The following is a 23,283-nucleotide window of genomic DNA, read 5'->3' as shown; positions in this document are numbered from 1 at the left end:
GTCTTTGGATGTGGAGTATCTTTTTTTTTGTGGATTCCAATGTCCTCCTGTTGATGGTTGTTCAACAACTAGTTGCTATTTTGGTGGAGGAGGAGGAGGAGATAAGCACATGTCCTTATACTCTGCCATCTTGAGCTGGAACCTTCATTCTTTTTTACTTCTTTCTCTGCTCCACTGTCTATAGCCTTTTCCCTGACCTCTGTCCCTGATACAGCTTCTTGAGATTTCTTTGAAAGGCTATCTCTGATGGGAACTCCAGGAAAATATTGTTCACTACCTGAGAAATGGAATATTGCCCGCCATATCAGTAAACAAAGGATGTTATAGCTATCAGCAATTGCAGCCCTCCACCAGGAGCTGGTGATTCCTGAGAAAACTCAGGAATGAAAGAATACCTGCTATCTAGCAGCCATCAGACTGCAGCCACTCCCTATGGTAAGCCCTGAGGAAACTCAGGCTGTCTAAATACAGAATACCAGCCCCACATAGCTGAAGTGTATGTCAAAGGAATGGTTTCAGTGAGCCCAGGCTCTTGCATCTTTCCATACACATAAAAATGCTAAATTCCTTAACTTGGGATATTTGGTTTTCTGTCATTTACAATAATCTTTTGATGTTCTGACTACTTGCCCTTTGTTGCAAAACTTCTGTATAATCTGGCTCCCCCCTCACCTCCTCAGAGCAGTTCTCTTAGGGTTACTTGAGATGTTGCCTGCCAGACTTGAAATCCTAAAAATCTCCACCAAGTAAACTGTTAACTCTCAACTTTTAGATTGTGAATATTGTTTTAATTTGACAACCCCAGGGAAAGTTCACTTTGTCTTTTAATTTTTGAACATTTTTATTTGAAATATAGTTGATTTACAGTGTTCTGTTCATTTCTGCTGTACAGCAAAGTAATTCAGTTATACATATATATGCATTAAAAATTATTTTCCTTATGATTTATCATAGGATACTGAATATAGTTCTCTGTGCTATACAGTAGGACCTTGTTGTTTATCCATTCCATAAGTAATAGCTGATGTCTGCTAACTCCAATCTCCGACTCCATCCTTCCCTATCACCTTCCCCCTTGGCAACCACCAGTCTGTTGTCTATGTCCATGAGTCTGTTTCGTAGATAGGTCCATTTGTGTCATTTTTAGATTCCACATATAAGTGGTATCATATGGTATTTGTCCTTTTCTTTCTGAGTTGCTTCACTTAGTAACATATATACCGTATCTTCTTTATCCATTCATCTGTTGGTGAACGTTTGGGCTGCTTCCATGTCTTGGCTATTGTGATTAGTGCTTCTGTGAACATAGTGGTGCATGTATTTTTTTTTTATTAGTTTTGTCTGGATATATGCACAGGAGTGGGATTGCTGGATCATATGATAATTCTATTTTTAGTTTTTTTTTTGAGGAACCTCCATACTATTTTCCATAGTGGCTGTACCAGCTTACATAGGGAAAGTTTGATAATGTGTTTCAAGGCATTCACGCCCTTCAAAGTGATAATGACATGTCTCTATTTAAATTATTTTAAAGTCAGTTCATATTTTAATTACTTAAATATGTCTTCCCTTTCTGTAGAATCATTTGAGAGCCTCTTGTTCTGTACTGAGTGAGCATGCCCTATAGTAAAGGAGGTGATATATTTTTGTGATGTGTCTGAAGCTGTCTTTGTACATTTTTCCTGAACTGCTTTAATTCTGCAATATTTTATGAGCCAATCAATGTTGAGGCTACCTTTAACAGACCCTATAACTCCAGACAGAATCAGTTCTTGGCACTGGATGATCATGTCGTTTCAGTTCAGTTCAGTCACTCAGTCATGCCGACTCTTTGCAACCCCATGAACCGCAGCACGCCAGGTCTCCCTGTCCATCACCAACTCCCGGAGTCCACCCAAACCCATGTCCATCGAGTCGGTGATGCCATCCAACCATCTCATCCTCTGTAGTCCCCTTCTCTTCCTGCCCTCAACCTTTCCCAGCATCAGGGTCTTTTCAAATGAGTCAGCTCTTCACATCATGGCCAAAATATCAGAGCTTGAGCTTCAACATCAGGCCTTCCAATAAACACCCAGGACTGATCTCTTTGTAGTTTAGTCATGGTATTGATTATCCTATAATCTTCACAGAATCATTGATGCATGCAGGTTGAACAGCAAAATTACAGGTGAAGTCCATGACTTCTATGTCGTGAAATCACTCCTTACCAATGCTACTACCTTAGTCACGTTTCTGTGATATTTTGTAAGGATAGTGCATGAAATGGTGGCATCATAATTGGGGTAGCCCCTAAATATGTCATTTATCTGTATTGCCTCATTTTCAACTTGTTTGGGTCCAAATTTTCAAGAATTCTAACCATGGTACCCTTTAACTTAAAGGGCTCCTCTTTTAATGCTTCCTCAGATTTAACATGAAATAGCTCTTTGGTATAGCTATAGGCTGTAAAGTCTTTAAAGTTCAGGTGTATACTCCTCTCTATGGCCTTGGTTTTTTTTTTTTTTTTTTCCTTCATGATTAGTCTTTAGGAGATCTCAGGTGAAATCATTGAAGGAAACATAGATAAGAGCAAGCACAGTCTTCTTCTGTAACCTTCTAGGAAAATATGTGTAAGAATCACTTCAGACAAGCAACTAGGAAAAAACCCCATACTAAGGCAGGTCTCTTATGTTATACTCCAGTTGGCATCTTCTCTTAAAACAGTGTGCCCTTATTCTTAGAGACCAAAGCTCTATATGTCTTATATATCTTTCATGACATTGCTGAAATTCATTTTATATCTTGAGGGTTCTGGATTACATAAGAACTATGCTGTTTGGGTTCTGAAATTATGTAACAGTTTACAACCTATCAGCTAAGTTTATATTAAATCTGTAAGAATCAATTGCTTTTGCTCTCCCTTGCATCTGCACTGAGAAATTGAATAGAACAGAGAAGTTCCAGCAGCTAATCATAAGTGTATTCTTGTGGCCTGTTCCCTAGTCCCATCTCCAGTCATCTAGGTATCATTTTTGACAATTGATATAATTTTTATTTTTTTTTAAACTTTGATTATTTTATATTGGGACATAGTTGATTAACAGTGTTGTTAGTTTCACATGAACAGCAAAGTGACTCAGTTCTACATAAACATGTATCTATTCTATTAAGGTCTTCCCTATGGCTCAGCTGGTAAAGAATCTGCCTGCAGTGCAAGAGACCTGGGTTCAATCCCTGGGTTGGGAAGATCCCCTTGAGAAGGGAAAGGCTACACACTCCAGTATTCCGGCCTGGAGAATTCCATGTATTGTATAGTCCATGGTGTCGCAAAGTCAGACACAACTGAACGACTTTCACTTCACTTCACTTCACTTCATTCTATTTAAAATTCTTTTCCCATTTAGATTATTACCGAATATTGAGCAGAGTTTCCTATGCTATACAATAGGTCCTTATTGGTTATCTATTTTAAATATAACATAGTAGTGTGTACATGTCAGTCCCAAATGCTTAATCTATCCCTCCCATAAACCCTTCTAACCTGGTAACCATAAATTCATTCTCTAAATCTGTGAGTCTGTTTCTGTTTTGTAGATAAGGTCACTTGTATAATTTTTTTAAGATTTCACATATAGCGATAATCATATGATATTTGTCTTTGTCTGATTTACTTCACTCAGCATGATAATCATCTAGGTATCTTATTTCAATATTTCATCTCCTGAGACAATCTGTTACATTGATTCAGGATGGAAAGATATTTATAAGTTTTTCTTACCCCTGCCCTAAGATCTCAGAGCTACCAGAAACTTTAGGGAGACCACTGGTTTGTTCTTGGATTCATTTTCCACTTCTCAGAATGATCACCTTTAGCCTGACTGAATTCCTTCTAAAGCAACTCATAACTCTTTGGCCTTGAATCTGATTTCCTAAGAAGAAACTAACCATATGTAGTCATAGATTGCTCTAGAACTTTAATCTTTTTAACTCCTGAAAGGCTTGATAATACTCATGGACTTAGTTACCAAAGCAGCTGTGAGTGATCTAGTTCTCTCAGCTGTGTCCTCTTAGATACACCTATGTGAAATCCTTCATTCAGCACTCCGAGGACTTAACACTTCCTTCATTTCCAGGTCCCAACTTTCTTCTGCCTACGGTCCATCTTAAGAAACATAAAGTATTTGGAATCCAACTTTGGATAATCCAGTAGCATGAATCAGAATGTGTGAGTAGGATGGCAGGTAAAGAAAAGAACAAAGGGAGGAATTGCCCAAGAAGAACAAAATAATTTCTTAATAGGGAATGTCTTACTAAGAGAAGGAAAAATGTTCTGTGTATCCAAGAAGTGATTTTAACAAGAGATCTGTGATTAGACTTGACTTTTCTTAGAACAGGAATTTTGTGGCTAACAGCTTGCTGATTTCAACTCTTTCTTTTTCCCTCTATGCCTATCCTAATTTTCTTAGAAAAAGTCCTTTTGGAAAGTACCCTTCTGATATGGATCTATTCATATGAATTGCTTCTGTTGGGATATTAGTTTAGCTGCAATAACAGTGGCTTAAATAAGACAGAAGCTTGTTTCTCTCTCATGTAATAATCTGAGGTATAAGAAGCCCTGAACTAATGTCGAGCTCCATAATCATGTGGGGCCCAGGCTCATTCTACCATATTGCTTTGCCATCCTCAACATATGGCATCTGTCTCATGCTCTAGCTCCTGCTCTTATGTCCATGCTCTAGGTAGAAGGAAGTAGGAAAGTAGAAAAGGAAAACATTTTCCTTCTTTTTAAGGACATAAGTCAGAGCGGCACATGGAAACATATCATTCACTTTTATTCCATTGGCCAAAATTTACTCAAATGGCCACTATACCTAGCTGCAAGGGATGCTGGGCAATGTGGTATTTAGTTTGGCAGTCATGTGCACCTAGATAAAATAATGTTACTATACAGAAAAGAGAGGAGATGTATTGGGGAATAGCTAACAGTCTATGGCAGGTAGGGGGAGAATAAATCTTCTCCATAGTTTGGCAGGAGAACAGCAACAGCTAATGGAACCTAGAGAAATCCCTGACATAAATCATAATGGAGGCTAATGAGATCTGATTTTTTTTTCCAGCAGGAGTATTCCAATGTTTATTTAAGCTCTTGTGAAACTATTTTTAAAGATTGTTGGGGAGACATTAAAGAAGGGTGAGTTTCAGGGCACTGTATTTTATTTCACAAGAAAGTAGAATTGTCCTTTAGGGACAACCATAGACCTTGTTCACATGCTCAGTTTTTCAGTCTTGTCTGACTCTCTGCCACCCCATGTACTTCAGCCCACCAGGCTCCTCTGTCCATAGAATTTTCCAGGCAAGAATGCTGGAGTGGGTTGCCATTTCCTACTCCAGGAAATCTCCCCAATCCAGAAATCAAACCCATGTCTCCTGCATTGGCAGGCAGATTCTTTACCACTGAGCCACCTGGGAAGCCAACCATAAACCTTATTTCCTTCCACATTATGTATGTGACCAAAACCAAAAGGGATCCAATGTTCTAATAAATAGGTAGAGATATTTCAGAGAGCTTCTCAGCAAGCAAGGTGATAAGAGAGGCTCAGGAAAAGGCCACCAGAGGAGCTATAGGTTAAATATATAGGACTGGTAAAGCCCAAGGAACTTCCAGCTCTTCTGCAATTGGAGGATGGATAGAACAGTGGAAGTTCTATCCACATGATCACTGCCAGGGCTGGAACTGGACCTGCAGTTTTCTAGAGAAGCATCTGCAGTGCTTTTCCTCAGAGCCAGCCAGCTTAAGAAAGAAGTAGCTGGCTTTTAAGTGTCAAAAACTTGAAGACACAGATTCTTCCAGCAGAGGAGTAGTGTAGACACATAAAGGAATTATACACTTACTGGTGGAAGCACCTTAGTTCTTCAAGGTACTTTGTCAGTTAGTTGAAAGAAAGGATCTCATTCCTGCCCAAGGAGAATGCTGTTAGAAAAGGATGGCTCTGTTTCTTTAAATAGTAACTAGGGACAGGCAAGGAGCTCAGAGTTGGGTGATGATGACCTATGTGATGATCACCTGGGAAACGAAAAGAACAAAGCAACTTCTGATTTATTGCTCTGAGTTGGAAAGGTCTTCTAGCAATTCAAAAAAGAGGACAAGAACTTTCAGTCTCTACTATGAACACTGGAATGGAAAAATCAAGTTATTACACAAGTTCATGATGATGATGATTAATAATAATTATTACAGTCATACTTATTTAATAATGTATATTTGTGCCCTCAGTTCAGTTCAGCCGCTCAGTCGTGTCCGACTCTTTGTGACCCTACGAATCGCAGCACGCCAGGCCTCCCTGTCCATCACCAACTCCCGGAGTTTACTCAAACTCATGTCCATCGAGTCGGTGATGCCATCCAGCCATCTCATCATCTGTCATCCCCTTCTCCTCCTACCCCCAATCCCTCCCAGCATCAGGGTCTTTTCCAATGAGTCAATTCTTTGCATGAGGTGGCCAAAGTATTGGAGTTTCAGCTTTAGCATCAGTCCTTCCAGTGAACACCCAGGACTGATCTCTTTTAGGATGGACTGGTTGGATCTCCTTGCAGTCCAAGGGACTCTCAAGAGTCTTCGCCAACACCACGGTTCAAAAGCATCAGTTTTTTGGTGCTCAGCTTTCTTCACAGTCCAACTCTCACATCCACACATGACCACTGGAAAAACCATAGCCTTGACTAGACGAACCTTTGTTGGCAAAGTAATGTCTCTGCTTTGAAATATGCTATCTAGGTTGGTCATAACTTTCCTTCCAAGGAGTAAGCGTCTTTTAATTTCATGGCTGCAATCCCCATCTGCAGTGATTTTGGAGCCCCCCAAAATAAAGTCTGACACTGCTTCCACTGTTTTCCCATCTATTTCCCACAAAGTGATGGGACCAGATGCCATGATCTTAGCTTTCTGAATGTTGAGCTTTAAGCCAACTTTTTCACTCTCCTCCTTCACTTTCATCAAGAGGCTTTTTAGTTCCTCTTCACTTTCTGCCATAAGGATGGTGTCATCTGCATAACTGATGTTATTGATATTTCTCCCGGCAATCTTGATTCCAGCTTGTGCTTCTTCCAGCCCAGCGTTTCTCATGATGTACTCTGCATATAAGTTAAATAAGCAGGGTGACAATTTACAGCCTTGACGTACTCCTTTTCTTATTTGGAACCAGTCTGTTGTTCCATGTCCAGTTCTAACTGTCGTTTCCTGACCTGCATATAGGTTTCTCAAGAGGTGGGACAGGTGGTCTGTTATTCCCATCTCTTTCAGAATTTTCCACAGTTTATTGTGATCCACACAGTCAAAGGCTTTGGCGTAGTCAATAAGGCAGAAATAGATGTTTTTCTGGAACTCTCTTGCTTTTTTGATGATCCAGTGGATGTTGTGGCCTACCTATGTCCATAAGGAACCTGAGCCAGTTTACATTAAGAAGCACAGATACAATAAAATATAACCTTTTAAAACTGTAATAAAAAGACATGGCAAAATAAGAGGAGGAAGGGGAGGAAAATAACTTAAAATGAACAAAGGCACTACAAATGAGAAAAAACCCTGAGGTTCCTGGCAGCTAAAGCAAAGAAAACACAAATGGATTGAGTAGTTCTCATTGTAAGAAAGAGCACACCAGTTAATAAGAAGATGTAACTCTGGAAGAATTAGCTTCGTTGGATTTTGTATATAAGGAACATGGAATATCATAATGGATAAAGGCAATATTAAAAATTTCTGCTACTTTTGATTGTTTTTTATATCTGCCTTTCTTAAAATCTGTATAATATCCTTATTCTATAAAGGCAATTTTTAGGAGTAGGTATATAAGTAAATTTCATGATATTCTAGAAACCTGACTTTAATAAATAAAGTTCAGAAAGTTTTGTTTCAGAATGATGGGTGTGTTCCTAGAATATCCTCATCATCAGTTGGCTTGGTCACCAAGCCCTCTTTCTTATAGGGCTGTAATGTATTTTAATTAATGTAGACTTTGGCACAGATATGCTACCATCCACTACCTTCTAGAGATGTTCAGACAGTAGCAGAAGCTTTTTTAGCTCCATTTTCCTCAGAAATAATGCAATCTTTTTGAAAATGTCTTGATTTCCATATAAGTAAGGACTGTTACAATAAAATAAAATCCAGTGAAAACAGGCTTACACCTTAATGGGACTTTTTGTCCAGGTGAAGATCCAAAGGAGGGCAAGGTTCAGGGTTGATCAATCCAGTTGCTTCGTGACTTAATGACATCATCACTTATTTCTGTTATTCAGTTTGTCAGCTGCATGATCAGTTTCATCCTAAGTCTGGATCATCTGGGGCCTTCTTATTCATATCTAGCAAGAGAGAGGAAATTCCCAAAGGTTCCAGAAATCTCTCTTCATGAGTCTTTGATCTGAAATGTATTAGATGCTCATCTCTGAACTAATAATGGTACCAAGGGAGAGGTATTTGTGGATCAGCTTAGCTCTGAGCCTCCTGTCCAAGTCCTAGATCCAGGGGTGGATTCAGCATCTGGAGACATAGGTGAGATGATCAGGAGAGGTGTGATACCTCACATAAAATCATGGTATGAACCAAGAGAGGATCTTAGGGGAGCAGTCACAAAGCCCAGTAGAGCATCTAGCACCTGGAAATTTCAACGCATGACTTTAAAACAAAAAGGTGAGAAGATTTTTTTAAATGAATTGTTTCTATTCTATTATTATTATTATTATAGGATTAATTGAATCTATTATACTTTTCATTAAAAGTTCACTTTTCCTTTAAATTTTTACATGTTTAACATTTTAAAAATACTTAAATATAGTGATAGCAGGGAAACAATTTTTCATTCTGCTTTTATTAGCATTTCAATGGCTGTATCATACTCCATTAAGTGTCTCAGTGATATAATTTACTTAACTACTGCCTTTCTGTAGGACATGTAGGTTGTTTGTAATTTTTTGATATTGTGAATAACCCAGGTTAACAATTTTACGTGATTTTTTCCCCTTCTTTGGGACTCATCTATGTCAGAATGTGATTCTTGATACAGATTTATATACATTTTCCATTTATACCAGAAGAAATTTGAAGTTTCTTTTAAGGTGTTCCCATCTTGAGTTCACCAATTGCTTTTATAATTTGCCTCCTGAGTCAAATGTCAAACTCTTCAAATAGTTTTCTTCTAAGGACACCTTATAAACCTGCACCATCCTAATCATATGTGTTGACTTTTGGAAGGAGAGCCAGGACCCGTTATCAGAAGGATGTTGAGTAGTAGAGTGATATATTAGTATAATGTAGAGCAATGGCTAAATTCATGGTCCTTGGAGTAAGTCAGACTTGAGTTTGAATCCAAATTCTACTTGCTTGCTGTCTGATCTTTGGACAAGTTATTTAATAACATTTGGATTTCTGTTGTCTGCATAAAATATAGATAGTTCCTACTTTATGAGGGTTTTTTTTCAGGATTATGGGAGAAAATGTATGCAAAGCCTGGTGAATAATAAGTAAGTAATGGCAATTATTGTTATTATTCAGCAACTGGGAATTTGATCTGAAGCCAAAGTTACCAGATATGATATACTGTGTAGGAGAACTTAGTATCTAAGAGAAAAAAAAATCAGGTTCTCTGTACTGGATGGCCACCTGGTCTCTGAATCCCTTTCACAGCATTCTCATGCAGTCATTGTCCAGTATCTGAAAATTTCCTGGAATGAGGCCCTCACTACACCAGAAAGGTGGCTTAGCACTGACATCTGACATACTGACATATATTCAAATTCCTCCCCGTTGCTTGTCTTTCTCTGCCCTAGTGTTATCTTTTTTTTTTTTTAAGTGTTAGAAATTTTATTAAAGTTAACATTCCACAAGGTCGTACTCGTACAAATCAAACCGCAAAAAATTCCAGGCATACAAACTATCATCTGTTAATGTGCCATCTTTTTCTACAAAAGTAAAAAATATTCTTAATGATACAAAAAGTCTCTAGAAAGTCAAATTCACTGTCCATTTATGCTATTAAGAAACCTATATCTTCATTCATTTCATGAAATTCATGTGAAAAGAACCCTGTCTTGGTTGCATATTATCACAGCACTCTTGTATTAATTCATTTTTCTCAATTCCCCATAGTGGACTGCCATCTTGATTTCTCAGTGATAGGGTCCATTTGAGACTCTTCAAGCTGATTGGATGTAAATGCTTCCACCAACATCTATTTCACTTCGCTGTAGAGGCCCCTTAGGTAATTCAGCTTCAGGATTCCTATTCTTGCTATACAAAATACAGAGTATCAAAGATTTATCCTCAAGGATAAAATTCCATGGTCTCAGTCTTCCAAATGGCATACCTCAAATAAAACAGCGTATTTGTTCAGAATCGTCAACCAAATTTAACTTTAATCTTGTAAGTTACCAGGACAGCCGGGGGCTCTCCTCGCGCGGTCGCCGCCGCCGCCCCTCTCCCCACAGGGCCGGTCCTGGCAGCCAGGCGCCCCCCGCCCGCCGCGGGGTCTGCAGCGGGGCCCAGCGCCCCCAGCCCCGCCCCTAGTGTTATCTTTTGAAACATATGAAGCCATTCCACTCCTTCACTGGATCTTAAAGGAAGGAACTGGAAAGGCCAGCGGCTGCCCATTGCAGAAACCCCCTCAATGTGATCCTCAGCACGTGGTCCTTTGCTGACACCGCCAGGGGTGAAATGCATGTTTGTGAAGTGGCCTATTTTTTAACAGGAAGCACACACGGTTTGGAAGTTCTGCCATTAATGGAACTTAAGTTTTTCCTTCTATAACTTCTACTTCTTGGATATAGGGCCATCCTTGATTCCTGGCTCCCTTATGTTATTTACCCTGGGCAAGTGACTCCAGCCCTCTGAGAGTAGAAAATAGGGGAAATAATAGCACCTAATACATTGGGTTGTTGTAGGATTAAATGAAATAGTCATGTCAAGCATTTAACATAGAGCATATAATAGGTGTTCTGAGTATCAGTGGGCATTTGACTAGGTGAAACCATTTTTCTCAGAATACATAGTCTTTACTGTCTTGGATAATAATCAGAGATGTTATGCCTCCTCCATAAAGGGTTGAGAACCAGTTCAGAGCAATACTAATTCTGAGGGGTAATTTAGAATTGGAGAAGAGAAAAAGATATAGTTGTGAATACCACCTAGTGGCCTTCTAGAGGTATAACATTTTAATCAGCAATGTCCGGTGGCGCAGTGGTAAAGGAATCCGACTGCCAATGCAGGAGATGCCAGAGATGCGAGTTTAATCCCTTGGATCAGAAGAGCCTTTGGAGAAGGAAATGGCAACCCACTCCAGTATTCTTGCCAGGAAAATTCCATGGACAAAGGAGCCTGGCGGGCTACAGTCCAGGGGGGTTGCAGAGTCGGATATGACTGAGCACAGCACAGCAGCGGTATTTAGGAAAAGTTCAGCTCACTGACCATCAGTTCTAACTGTGGTAGGCTCTCAGCAGACAGAAGAGTTTGATTTCCAACCCATTTTCCAGATTCAGATGAGTTGAGTCTGAGTCCTCCAGATACTAAGGAAGGGTAATCACAGATTTTATTTAGAGAGAAATCTAGTCACCTCTTGGAACTAGTAGAGTGGAATGGGGAAATGTGAAATAATAATGCTTTCTTTTTGCTGATTTCTCCCTGGAAATGAATGGTGTTGCTTGTGCCTAATCTGAGACCACTCACTGGCCTCTCTTTCCTCCCAAATTGTGAGTGAACTTCAGTTCCATCCCAGGGCATTCCCTTTCCAGATGGGGCACTGGAAGAAAATAGGTTCCAAGATTTGAAAATGAAAATTCTTAAAGGGAGTTGTTCACAAGAGGCTGACAAATCCTACTTCAATTTTTAAAAACTTTAATTTACAGATGTACAGAAAAGTTACAAGAATAATAGAAAGAGTTCTTATATGTATTTCACCCAAATGTCTCAAATGTGAATATTTTACTGTGGTTGCTTTTTCTTTATCCCTCTCTCTTCGTCCCCCTTCTACACACACACACACACACACACACAACTATTTGAGAGTAAATTGCAGACATAATGCCCTGTTATTCCTAAAAATAAGGAAACGATCAAAGCCAGGAAACTATCAATGATCCAGTACTATTATCTAACGAACACCCCTTATTACAGTCTCACCAGTTATTCTACTAATAGCCTTTATAGAAAAAGGAAAAATTATGGCCCAGAATATAATCCTAACTAGATGTTCATACTGCATTTCATTTTCATGATTCTTTAGTCTCTCTTAATCTTTAAGAGTTCTTTAGTATTTTAGGACAATTTCTTTGCTTTTCATGACCTGTCTAAAAAAATTGACATATTATAGAAATTTTACAGAATTATAGAAATATTAAAGAGTTTCATACTGATAAACATAAAAAATAAATTAGTGAGGAAGTAAGGAAAGCTCTTCCTGAAGAGAATGCCAATAAACACAGAAGGAATGATAGAATGAGCAAATCACAGCATGACAACCAGAATAATAATAATTAGGCAAAAGTCATCAATGGTGAAAAATTGATGAATAAAGGATATTTGCATAGTTTCAAAGTATTTTCCCACAAAATGTGTTCATTGCAAAGAGAAAAATAATATTTGTATATTGAAGAAAGCTGGAAGATATCATCTTAACAAGGGATCAAAGCTAGTATCACCAGTAATATGCAGTTAGACAATTTGTGCCTCCTGATATCAAGCACTGAAAAGGACAGTCTCACTCTGTTATTCCTCACCAAAAATGCAAAACCTGAATTTAAACACAAGGAAACACCAGACAAATCTCATTTGAGGGGCAATCTATAAAGTAAATAGCTTATACTCTTCAATTCTGCCCTTTAACCAGAAAACTTGTAACTTCCCTTGACAGCCCTACTTTGGTCTAGATGTGTGTGTCAAGGTGGTCAAGGGGGATCTGGTTCTTCAGAACAAAGGCCAGGTTTTATTTTGTTCTTGGAATGCTCTGAGTCCCTCTCTCAGAACAGCTATGCCCAGCAGGCTGCACTGGGGCCAAAGGTGCCATGCCTACCTCCTACTCCCATAGCTGCAGTCACTGACTCCAAGGTCCAGGACGCCCATCTCCATGGCAAGGCATTTGGGCATGGCTTTGGCAGACTCGAAGAGCTGACTTGTTGGAAAAGACCCTGATGCTGGGAGGGATTGGGGGCAGGAGGAGAAGGGGACAACAGAGGATGAGATGGCTGGATGGCATCACCGACTCGATGGGCATGCGTTTGAGTGAACTCCGGGAGTTTCTGATAGACAGGGAGGCCTGGCGTGCTGTGATTCATGGGGTTGCAAAGAGTCAGACATGACTGAGCGACTGAAATGAACTGAACCGAACTGAACTTGGCATACTCGAGTTTGGAGGCATTTTTCCAAGGGCATTAATATACGACAAATAAAGGGAAGCACTACCTGATGTAGAAGGTAGAAATTTTTTGGTTCTGGGGAGTAAGAGCTAGGAAGTTAAGCCGGCTCAGGAAGAGAAAAGTGACTATTTAGAATGACAATGTCAAGAGATAGTTACAGTGGAGTTAAGTTTTTCTGAGGTGAGTTGGGAAGAGAGGAGGAGAGCTATAACTACAACTTTCCCCTAATTCCTTGGTTTCCCCAATGCCACTGTCAGCCCTTTAGCCAACTCTAGGGGGTATATCCCATCCAGGTAGCATCTTTGACCTCAGGCAGTGGCTATCCTCTCTCTTCCGGATAATGGAGAAGGAAACAGTGTTCAGGACACAGCCTCTTGGGTTGGTTTCTAGTGACCTACGGAATGACCAGCTCCAGCGCCTATTACTACACCAAAGTGATGTCTGAGCTCTTCTTACATTCCCCATCAGACACGGGAATCTCCTTCCAGGCCATCAGCAGCATGGAGGACTTCTGGGAGGTGAGTATGAGATCTCCTCTACCCCTGCCCTCTTCTTCACAGTGGCCTAAAGCCTGAGGCCATGGGTCAGGTTTCAGGGCTGTGAAATGGTAGATAAGGCCATATCCAGAGACCAGGGCATTCCAGTATCAGGCTGAGTCACGGGGTCAGGCATGAATGAATGGGTCAGACTAGACAGAGTTCAGGTAATGAGAGGTTAGAGATCGGGATGATCATCAGAGAGTCAAGTCAGTGCTTAAACTAGTATTGAGAGTCAGAGGTAAAGCAGAACTTCAAAATGTATTTTAAGTCAAGAGTAAGGCCATCAGGCTAAGATTTCACGCGGAAGAGTTCACGGGGAAGCTGAAGAGCCCAACAGAAGCAGACTGGAGACAAGCTGGAGGGGGTCAGTGAGTATGGGAAAAGGGAATTCTAAGGGTAAGAGTCAGGAGAGTCTGGGTCAGGTTCAACCCAGTTCGTGATCTAGTTTGCCCAGGGCCCACTGCTGGACAGCTTGTATTGGACCAAATGGTACAACAACCAGAGCCTTGGCCGTGGCCCCCACTCCTTCATCTACTATGAGAACCTGCTGCTGGGGGTTCCAAGGCTGCGGCAGCTGCGGGTCCGCAATGACTCCTGCGTGGTGCATGAGGACTTCCGCGAGGACATTCTGAGCTGCTACGATGTCTACTCCCCAGACAAGGAAGAACAACTCCCCTTTGGGCCCCTCAATGGCACAGCGTGAGTGAGTCCCCCAACCAGTGTCACAGGGCTTGCCCCTCTGAACCTGATGCCCATCCCAGGTTTGGGAACCATTTCCGTTCAGACTTAAAGAGCCTTGGGGGTACTTGGTGGGGAGGTGAGAGGCATCTCTCTGAATCCCATCTGTGACTGGAGACCCTGGTCTGGGTCATTGAGGAACAGAGAAGGTATGTTAGCAGACAGAGCCATAGCCTCCAGAGTTGTCTTCACACACAGGTCCCTGTCACAGCTGCCCTACTCTGGAGGCAGTCCTGCCAGAGGAAGCATCCTTTCTTGCCCAGAAATCCCTCCTGGGTATGGAGAATGGATGAAACATTGATGCTCCAAACAAGTCATGGCTGGAAGAGTCTGACCCTTGGAGCTATTAGGGCAAGGCAGCAAGGGGCCAAGGATGGATGAGGAATTAGGGAAGAAAGGGGAAAAGGGTTGATAGGACAGGAAAGAAGGGGAAGGAAATGAGGGTCCAGGGAGGAAAGTTTGTGGACAGAACAGAGAATCATGGGACTAAGTAGCCAGGTGCACAACCACAAGAGAAGAAAGGGCCTTTTCTGGGCTTTCCTCATGGGGACTACTCAGACTGGAGTCAAAAGTGGACTTGGGTTTGTTATCTGTAGACTTGGGTGATATTGTAAAATATCAGGAGATTTACATTTGAATTTCACTTCAGCCACTAACTAGCTGGATTATCTCAGACATCTGAGTCTTAGTTTCATCCTCTGTAAAATGTGGATAATATTTTTCCTTCCTTCTCAAATAGTTATGTTAAACAAGATAATACATGTAAAGTGTATCTGTGATATGTATAGGTAATATATATGAAACTGTAAAGCCCAGACAGTTATAAAATGCTGCCGTTGCCTTGGGAGACCAGCTTCTGGTACTGGCTCAGACTTCTCCACTCAGATGGCTTCTTCTGTGACAGATGGACCTACCACTCGCAGGATGAGCTGGGAGGCTCCTCTCACTGGGGCCAGCTCACAAGCTACAGTGGAGGTGGCTACTACCTGGACTTTCCAGGATCTCAACAGGCCTGTGCAGAGGCACTCAGGGACCTTCAGGAGGGCCTGTGGCTTGACAGGGGCACTCGGGTGGTCTTCATCGACTTCTCAGTCTACAATGCTAACATCAATCTTTTCTGTGTTCTGAGGTGGGTCCCCTTCCCTCTGTCATCCCCCTGCCTTCCCTCTGTCATCCATGGTTCCTGGTTCACTTCGCCTTTGCTGGAGATCCTTCCTTAAATGTGTTCCCTATGGTGGGGGAGGGGAGAGGACGGGAGGAACTGTCCCAGCGCAAGGCCCCACCAGACACCCCACTTCTCCCACAGGCTGGTGGTGGAGTTTCCAGCTACAGGAGGTGCCATCCCATCCTGGCAAATCCGCACGGTTAAGCTGATCCGCTATGTCAGCAACTGGGACTTCTTTATTGTTGGCTGTGAGATCACCTTCTGCATCTTCGTCTTCTACTACATAGTGGAGGAGATCCTAGAGCTCCACATCCACGGGCTTTGTTATCTCAGCAGCATCTGGAACATTCTGGACCTGGTGGTCATCTTGGTGAGGGACAGATGTCTTAGACTTGGGACACCTGGGGTGGTGCAGGGAGGTCGACCCTGAGAGGGGCTCCCAGTTCTTCCTTCTGGCATCCCAAGTCCTTGAGACTTCTGGTCAAATCGCTGTGTAACAGTTCCCTAAGCCAGAGGCTGATGTGCCCCAGGCTCGGCCCTAGAAGAATCCTATCTCCATGTTTCCTCTCCCTCTGGCCTGTGATCCAGGCCCTGCTTCTTTTTTGTACCTGACATTATGTTCCTCTTCTGTTTCTCCCCCTCATGACCTGTCCCCTTGAAACTCCTGCCTTTTCTCCTCTATTAAAATTTTCTGCCTCTTCATCTTCCTCTCCTTCCCATTAACAGAACACAGGCATTTCTGACCAAGGCTGGAAAGAGGTAGGGGAAATAAAATTGCTTGGCTCCATCTCTACATGGTCCTTTACAACCTACATATTTACCACTGGTCTCACAGCCTTCTCTGGGACTTTAAGATGTTTCCCAATCATCCTATCCAGTTCCATCTGAACCTAAGATAGTCAACCACTCAGCAGGGAAAGCGGTGTTTTTCCCCCCACCTGTCTTATCCACTCCAGGTCTCCCCTGGGACTTCATGGTTGAACTTCCCTTGAGATTCTCTTGACTCTCTGACACCCCTCAACCCCCGTTGTGACAGCTCTCCATTATGGCTGTGGGCTTCCACATATTCCGAACCCTCGAGGTGAATCAGCTGATGGAGAAGCTTCTACAGCAGCCAAACATGTATGCTGACTTCGAGTTCCTCGCCTTCTGGCAGACACAATACAACAACATGAACGCCGTCAACCTCTTCTTTGCCTGGATCAAGGTACCCTGGGGCCCCGCACCCTCAGCAGCACCTCATTCTCCCTTCCCTAGGACTTGTCTCATTTTCCTTGTCTGGTTTTGGCAACTCCTGTGGCCTCCCTAGGCTCCCGGAGTGGACTGTTTCAGGCTTTTATCTTTCTTCCCTAAGTACTTGGTTCAACATGGCCCTTTCAGATATTCAAGTACATCAGCTTCAACAAGACCATGACCCAGCTCTCCTCCACGCTGGCCCGCTGTGCCAAGGACATCCTGGGCTTTGCTGTCATGTTCTTCATTGTGTTTTTCGCCTACGCCCAGCTGGGCTACCTGCTTTTCGGGACCCAAGTGGAAAACTTTAGCACTTTCGTCAAGTGCATGTGCGTGTCCCTCCTCCTTCACTCCTCCCTGGCCCCTCACCCTCTGGCTCTAGGGGTGTGTGTATCCTTGGGGAATTTGGGGGGATGTGGATGTGGGTGGCTCTGTGCTTAAGGCATCTGGATGAGGCCCCAGAAGCCCTAGTGTGTGTGCTCAGCATCTCTGACCCTGTTCTGTCCGCATCAGATTGGGTCAGGGCTCTGAGTTCACTGAAGAGCAGTAGGGAGGGAAGTGAGATGGTGTCAAGGTCACGGTTGGGCTCAGGGTGAAGCCCAGGCCATGGTATCTCAGCTTCACTCAGTTCCGGATCATCCTTGGGGACTTTGACTACAATGCTATTGACAACGCCAACCGCATCCTGGGACCTGTTTACTTTGTCACCTATGTCTTCTTCGTCTTCTTCGTGCTCCTGGTGAGGGTCCCACTGAGGGATGGGGATTTGGGAACATGAGGAGTGGACATGTGAATGGCCTGCAGGGTGGGGCTTTGCACCCCCCTCCACCCATGTTCTACACTAATAATTATGGTGGGTTTCTCAAACCAAGGATGGAGAGGTGGGGGGTGAGGAGAACCTCTGCATTTTCTGAAAGTTGGCCAGTGTGTGGTCAGCACAGTTAGGCAGTTTGCAGAGGATAAAGGAATCTGCAAGCTTCCTCCCTAAAATCAAACCCCTGTCCTCCAAGGATGGAAAGAGAAGAAAGTCTACCTCATGAGGAGAAGGGCCTGCCCTTGAAAGCCTTTCTGCCTATTTTCTAAGAATGCCCCCCTTCCCCCTGGGGCTCTCTGGCTCTTTCTACTACCATTGTTTTGTATTTGCTGTCTCTCCCTGCCAACCATGAAAGATCTGTGTTTGATTTTTGTTAGAAAAGCCAGCAGGTTTCTTTATTTGATCGGTGGACAGGGATACAGATATGGATTTGGGGATAGACGGTAAAGAGAGCACAATTTTACTCACCTTGGAAAGTTTCTGGCTTCAGTGACAGGCAGACCCTTCCATGAAGGGGGCCTGTGGCATATGCTGGGGTATCTTAGTGGCCAGATTACTGCAGCAGTGAAGGAGGACATCAGGTTGATGAGGGGGCATGACCCCTACCCCCACCCCCATAATAGAATTGTGCTGAAAGGCTGGCTCTGGGGACCCTGAGATGTGGGGATTACTGGGCTGCAGAGATGGGGCTGGAAGTATCGGCCTTTTTAGAACACACATTGGGCCATTCATAGGGTCAATGGACTTGATGCTGTCAGTAGATCTGGAAGTGAGGACGTTGATCCCTGCTTTCTCCTCCAGAACATGTTCCTGGCCATCATCAATGACACATACTCAGAGGTCAAGGAGGAGCTGGCTGGACAAAAGGATGAGCTACAGCTTTCAGACCTCCTGAGACAGGTGACTACTCAGTCTCCCTGAGCCGTACATGTGCATCAGGGCCCAGGTCAAGGCTCTGTGTCCTGGTCTGCGCCTGATGGGTTAGGGGCCTGTGCTCTCGTGTGCCTTCAGCTTATCCCTGGGATCCTGCCATCCTGTGAGTGCAGGTGGGGACAAGAGATGAGGAGGAGGTTGTGGGCGGGAACCAGGCCTGTTTCCTGTCCCTGTCCAGGGCTACAACAAGACCCTACAGAGGCTGCGTCTGAGGAAGGAGCAGGTTTCAGATGTGCAGAAGGTCCTGCAGGCTGGGGAGCAGGAGATCCAGTTCGAGGACTTCACCAACAGCTTGAAGGAGTGAGCAAGCGGAAATCCAACCTTCTCTGACATTGGTCTATAAGTCCTTGACCCTCAAGCATATGCCCTTTGTAACCCTCCGATCTTGGCCTGTGGGCTTCTGACCTTGTTTTACAGGCCTTTGACCCTGGCTTATAGGTCTCTTATCCTGACCTACGGAACTGTGCCCTTGGTTTAAAGGAGTCTGATCGTGTTCTGTGATATTCTGGACCTTGTTGAACAACCCTTAGCACTAGTGTAATACCATGATTCCCTAACCACTGTATACATCCCTCACTCCCACAAAACTCTGAGCTTAATTCTATGCTTCCTCACAAACACAGGATCATTTCCTTGGCCATCCTCTCCCTGCTTCTCAGTTAAACATATGAATAAACATTGAACAGATATATTGTGAGTACCAGCTGTGGGCCAGGCATACAATCAAATGAGATAATATTTGTCTTCCAGGAATTCACAGACATGTAAGCACATAAACAGCAATCACAGAACAGTGATTCTGTTCCACAACAGAAACAACTAAAAGAGAGGGAGCATGGAGATATAAAAGCACATACAAAGGCAAAGAGGTCTGAAATTGAGCCACATACACAGGAGTAATAAGTAACTGAGCATTGTAAGGCATTAAATGAAAGGTTGGGCAAACAGATGAGGCAGAGAAATGGGCTAAGGCCACACTGGGAAAAACCTTGAACACCACTTCTCTATCCAAAGAATAGGGTGCCCAGGAGGGGTTTTAAGCAGGGAAGGGTTATAGTTAGTCTTGTACTCTTTTTTTGGGGTGGGGGTAGGGGAGGGGCATGCAATACAGCTTTTGGGATTTTAGTTCCCTGACCAGGGATCAAACCTGGGCCCTTGGCAGTGAAAATGCAGAGTCCTTACCACTGGACCGCCAGGGAATTCCCTAGTCTTGTACTTTAGAAATCTTAATTACTCTAGTTGCAGTATGAAGGATGGATTTCAGGGGTAGGGAATGAAGGGAAGGCCACAGGGCAGGAGGTAGGGAGCAGGTAGAGGGTGGGTTATTTGGAGGCAAAGAGCTTTTGCAGTAATTCTTTTAGGAGATCCTGAGGGCCTGAACCTAGTCAGCAGGAGTCAGGGAAGGAAGAAATAGATTCAAGGGATTGGGTGAGGGGTATCAAATCACTAGACCTTGACATCCTGGCTTTCTCATGTGGACCCCTTTGTCCCTAAAGAGCAAGACTCTTGCCAGAGTCTAGCTAAAAAAGAGTGAGGAGTCCATAATGGAGAGCTCACAGCCATGGCAGGTCAGAGGTCATTTCATCCCATCCCCTGTTATCTTCAGGCTGGAGCACACAGAGCATGAGAAGACCAAGCTCACGGCTGCCTTCACCAGGTTTGACCAAGATGGGAATGGCATCCTAGATGAGAAGGAGCAGAAAGAGATGCGGCAGAACCTGAAGGGGGAGAGGGTGAGCCCAGATGGCTGGTGGAGAGGCTACAAGGAAACTGTTCGTTCTCCTCTTCCTGCAGCACACCCAGAACACAAACCAACTTGGATGGGTGGGAAAGAGCTCTCTAGAATAGTGGTTCTCAAACTGCTGTGTGGTAGAACCCCTTGGAGAGCTTTAAAAACATCCTCATGCTCAGGCCACACACTCCAGACCAGAATCTCTGGGGGAGTCAGTGGGGGTCAGCCATCATTTGTTTTCAGTGTGGTTCTGCCAGAATTGGACACTGGCTGATTTTTTAAATTTAATTAATTTATTTATTCATGGCTGTAATGGATCTTTGTTGCGGGCTTTCTCTAGTTGCAGTGTGCAGGCTTCTCACTGCGGTGGCCTCTCTTATTGTAGAGCATGGGCTCCAGGACTCGTGCGCTTCAGTAGCTGGTGGCATGTGGGCTCAGTAGTTGCAGCTCCCAGGCTCTAGATCACAGGCTCAGGAGTTGTGGTGCATGGGTTTAGTTGGTCCATGGCATAGTGGGATCTTCCCCTATCAGGGACTGGATCCATGTCTCCTGCATTGGCAGGTGGATTCTTTACCACTGAACCACCAGGGAAGCCTCATCAGTTTTAAAGCTCCCCAGGTGACTCCAGTGCATAGCCAAGCTTGATCATCATTGCTCTAAAACACAGCCTCAGGGAAAAAAGGACCAAGTGCCGAGGAATTTCTGACAATTCCTTCAGAGCACTTGCCTTCTCCTTGGAGTTCTCAAACTCTTAGCTGCCCCTTCTATGCCTCTTCATCCCTAGCCTGCATAGACCAAAAAGCCAAGGGCTAAAGGAGCAGTGCCAGGACACTGTCTCTCCTCTTCCTCAACAGAGTTGGCTTCTAGTGAGTGCCTCATTCATCAGTGGTTCAAGGAGCTTGCGTTTTGTTTCTTGGGGAGGTGATTCTCTCCCAGAGGTCAGGCCAGCTTTGTGTCCAGCACCACCACTCTGATTCTGTTGTCTCTAGAGTTTGAGGGGAAAAGGAAATAGCAATAACTATAGCCCAAGGCCTGGTCCTGAAAGCCCATTAGAGCAAGTGATGGAGCAGGAGCTGATGACTTCCCAAGTCATCTTCTCCCTGACCTCTGACTTCCTGTTCAGGTGGCCATCCATGCTGAGCTGGAGAACCTGGGCTGGTCCATTGTGAGGAGCCTACCAGGCGAGTCGAGTCCAAAGCAGGCTGCCAAAGCAGGTGGCTGGGTTTCGGGAGAAGAACTCTACACGTACGTGCAGCCAGGGGGCCCAGGGCTGACTGTGTTTATGTCGTCCTACCTTGAGCTTCCTTCCAACTCCCTATCCTACCCCAGGGAAAACCCCTGTCCCCCTTTAATTCTCCCAGCACCACTGGGCCTTATGTTGCTTGCTCCCATACAGGTACCCCCTGTTCTGTACCCACTTCCCCTAGAATCACCCAGCTCTCCAGACACATATTTCTGCTCCTTTGGTCTCTCTCAAATCCTGCACAGGCTCACAAGGAGAGTTTTGCGGCTGGAGACTGTCCTGGAAGGAGTCATGACCCAGGTTGATGCCATGAGCTCGAAGCTGATGATGGTGGAGAGGAAGGGGTGGCTGGCTCCTCCTCCGGGAGCAGTGAGTGGTCCTTCACCTGGCTCTTCTTGGCTGCCCACAGCTGATCTCTACCATCTTTTCCACTCAGTGGATGGAGGCAAAACATTTTTGAAAGACCAGCATTTCAGGCTCCTGGGGCAACATGTTCCCAATAGTCAGTCTGTCAGTGGAGGTCGGGTGGGTGGAAAGAAGAACTGAAGTTGGTTGCTTTGGCCTGAGGGTGGCCTTAGCCTCCAGGAGAGGGTCTGGGGTTGGAGAAACAGATCCAGGTAAAAGGAAAGTGGGACACAAACTCCTCCTCCAAGTGACCTGTCCTTTTTTTCTTCCAACAGGGGAACAAGGCATTTGGGAGCACCTGCAGACAGCCTCAGCTGTGACTCCAGCCCCCTGGGGACTCTAGGGCGGGCAGGAGAGCAGTGGGGGAGGGGTCCTAAAGCGTCAGACAGCATGTTCCTCTGTCACCGCCTCCCCAGAAGCTCCCCCAGCACACGCCCTCCACTTCTAGGGCAGTGGGTGCTACCACTGCTGCTGCCAAGCCCCACCCTGTGCCTGGCCTTTTGAACCAAGGTTTCTGTGTGTAGCTGTGTAGCTCTATGAAATATTTCCTGCTGGGCCTCTCACCCCTGTGTGCTCTGAACTCTGCTGTGATAATTTTAAAGTCAATAACAATAAAGGAAAAAAGGGTAATAACTTTCCTGAGCATCTGGATAGCCATGATTTGTGAAAAAAGTAGAAGCTGAAAGAATAGCAACATCTAGATGTCTTCTTACTTGCCAGTGAACCTTTTCCTCTGTGTGTCTTGAGGACAACTGCTGGCAACCATGGGGTTCACTTCTTCCCCATTGGGTTTCCCTGTGAAAGAGAAGAGGAAGCCAGAGAGGAGGGGACACTTTCTTGTGTGGGGAGAGTACAGTGTTGTAGAGGAGTTGGATTGGTGATCTCCCTCAACCTTCCCCAGCAAAGTCCAGGAAGGCTCAGTGGCAAGCCTGCCTCCAGACATGCCACTGAACAGGGAGAGGGGTGTAAATCAGAACAGAGCTGAAGCCTGAGGAGAAGCTGGCCAAGAAACGACCTTAGGATTCTAGGATCTTTGGATAAAATGTGGGGGACTCTGATTCTCTCCTTCCACAGAACATTGTGGGGTTGCCTGGTGGTTATCAA

General features: G+C 44.1%; 1 protein-coding gene and 1 non-coding gene across 3 annotated transcripts in view; one reads left to right on the top strand and one right to left on the bottom strand.

The window, feature by feature from the left end:
- PKD2L1 (polycystin 2 like 1, transient receptor potential cation channel) overlaps positions 1 to 22,825 on the top strand; it is a 44,511-nt gene extending 21,686 nt beyond the window's left edge. For both annotated transcript variants that reach the window (XM_061163129.1, XM_061163130.1), the window contains 13 exons: positions 13,768 to 13,895; positions 14,362 to 14,615; positions 15,559 to 15,783; positions 15,961 to 16,189; positions 16,856 to 17,026; positions 17,200 to 17,381; positions 17,671 to 17,791; positions 18,668 to 18,766; positions 18,978 to 19,099; positions 20,406 to 20,532; positions 21,655 to 21,776; positions 22,020 to 22,147; positions 22,455 to 22,825. In XM_061163129.1, the coding sequence (XP_061019112.1) occupies positions 13,768 to 13,895; positions 14,362 to 14,615; positions 15,559 to 15,783; positions 15,961 to 16,189; positions 16,856 to 17,026; positions 17,200 to 17,381; positions 17,671 to 17,791; positions 18,668 to 18,766; positions 18,978 to 19,099; positions 20,406 to 20,532; positions 21,655 to 21,776; positions 22,020 to 22,147; positions 22,455 to 22,522 (1,976 nt within the window). In that variant the 3' untranslated portion in view covers positions 22,523 to 22,825. The remainder of the gene's footprint in view (positions 1 to 13,767; positions 13,896 to 14,361; positions 14,616 to 15,558; positions 15,784 to 15,960; positions 16,190 to 16,855; positions 17,027 to 17,199; positions 17,382 to 17,670; positions 17,792 to 18,667; positions 18,767 to 18,977; positions 19,100 to 20,405; positions 20,533 to 21,654; positions 21,777 to 22,019; positions 22,148 to 22,454) is intronic.
- TRNAE-UUC (transfer RNA glutamic acid (anticodon UUC)) lies at positions 19,926 to 19,998 on the bottom strand. Its single transcript has one exon. It is a non-coding gene; the product is annotated as a tRNA-Glu (tRNA).
- Positions 22,826 to 23,283: the final 458 nt, after the last annotated feature.

Source organism: Dama dama, chromosome 15, assembly GCF_033118175.1.
Source record: "Dama dama isolate Ldn47 chromosome 15, ASM3311817v1, whole genome shotgun sequence".
NCBI lineage: Eukaryota > Metazoa > Chordata > Mammalia > Artiodactyla > Cervidae > Dama > Dama dama.
The sequence above is the reverse complement of the archived record's forward strand: the minus strand, read 5'-3'. Positions and strand labels throughout refer to the sequence as shown.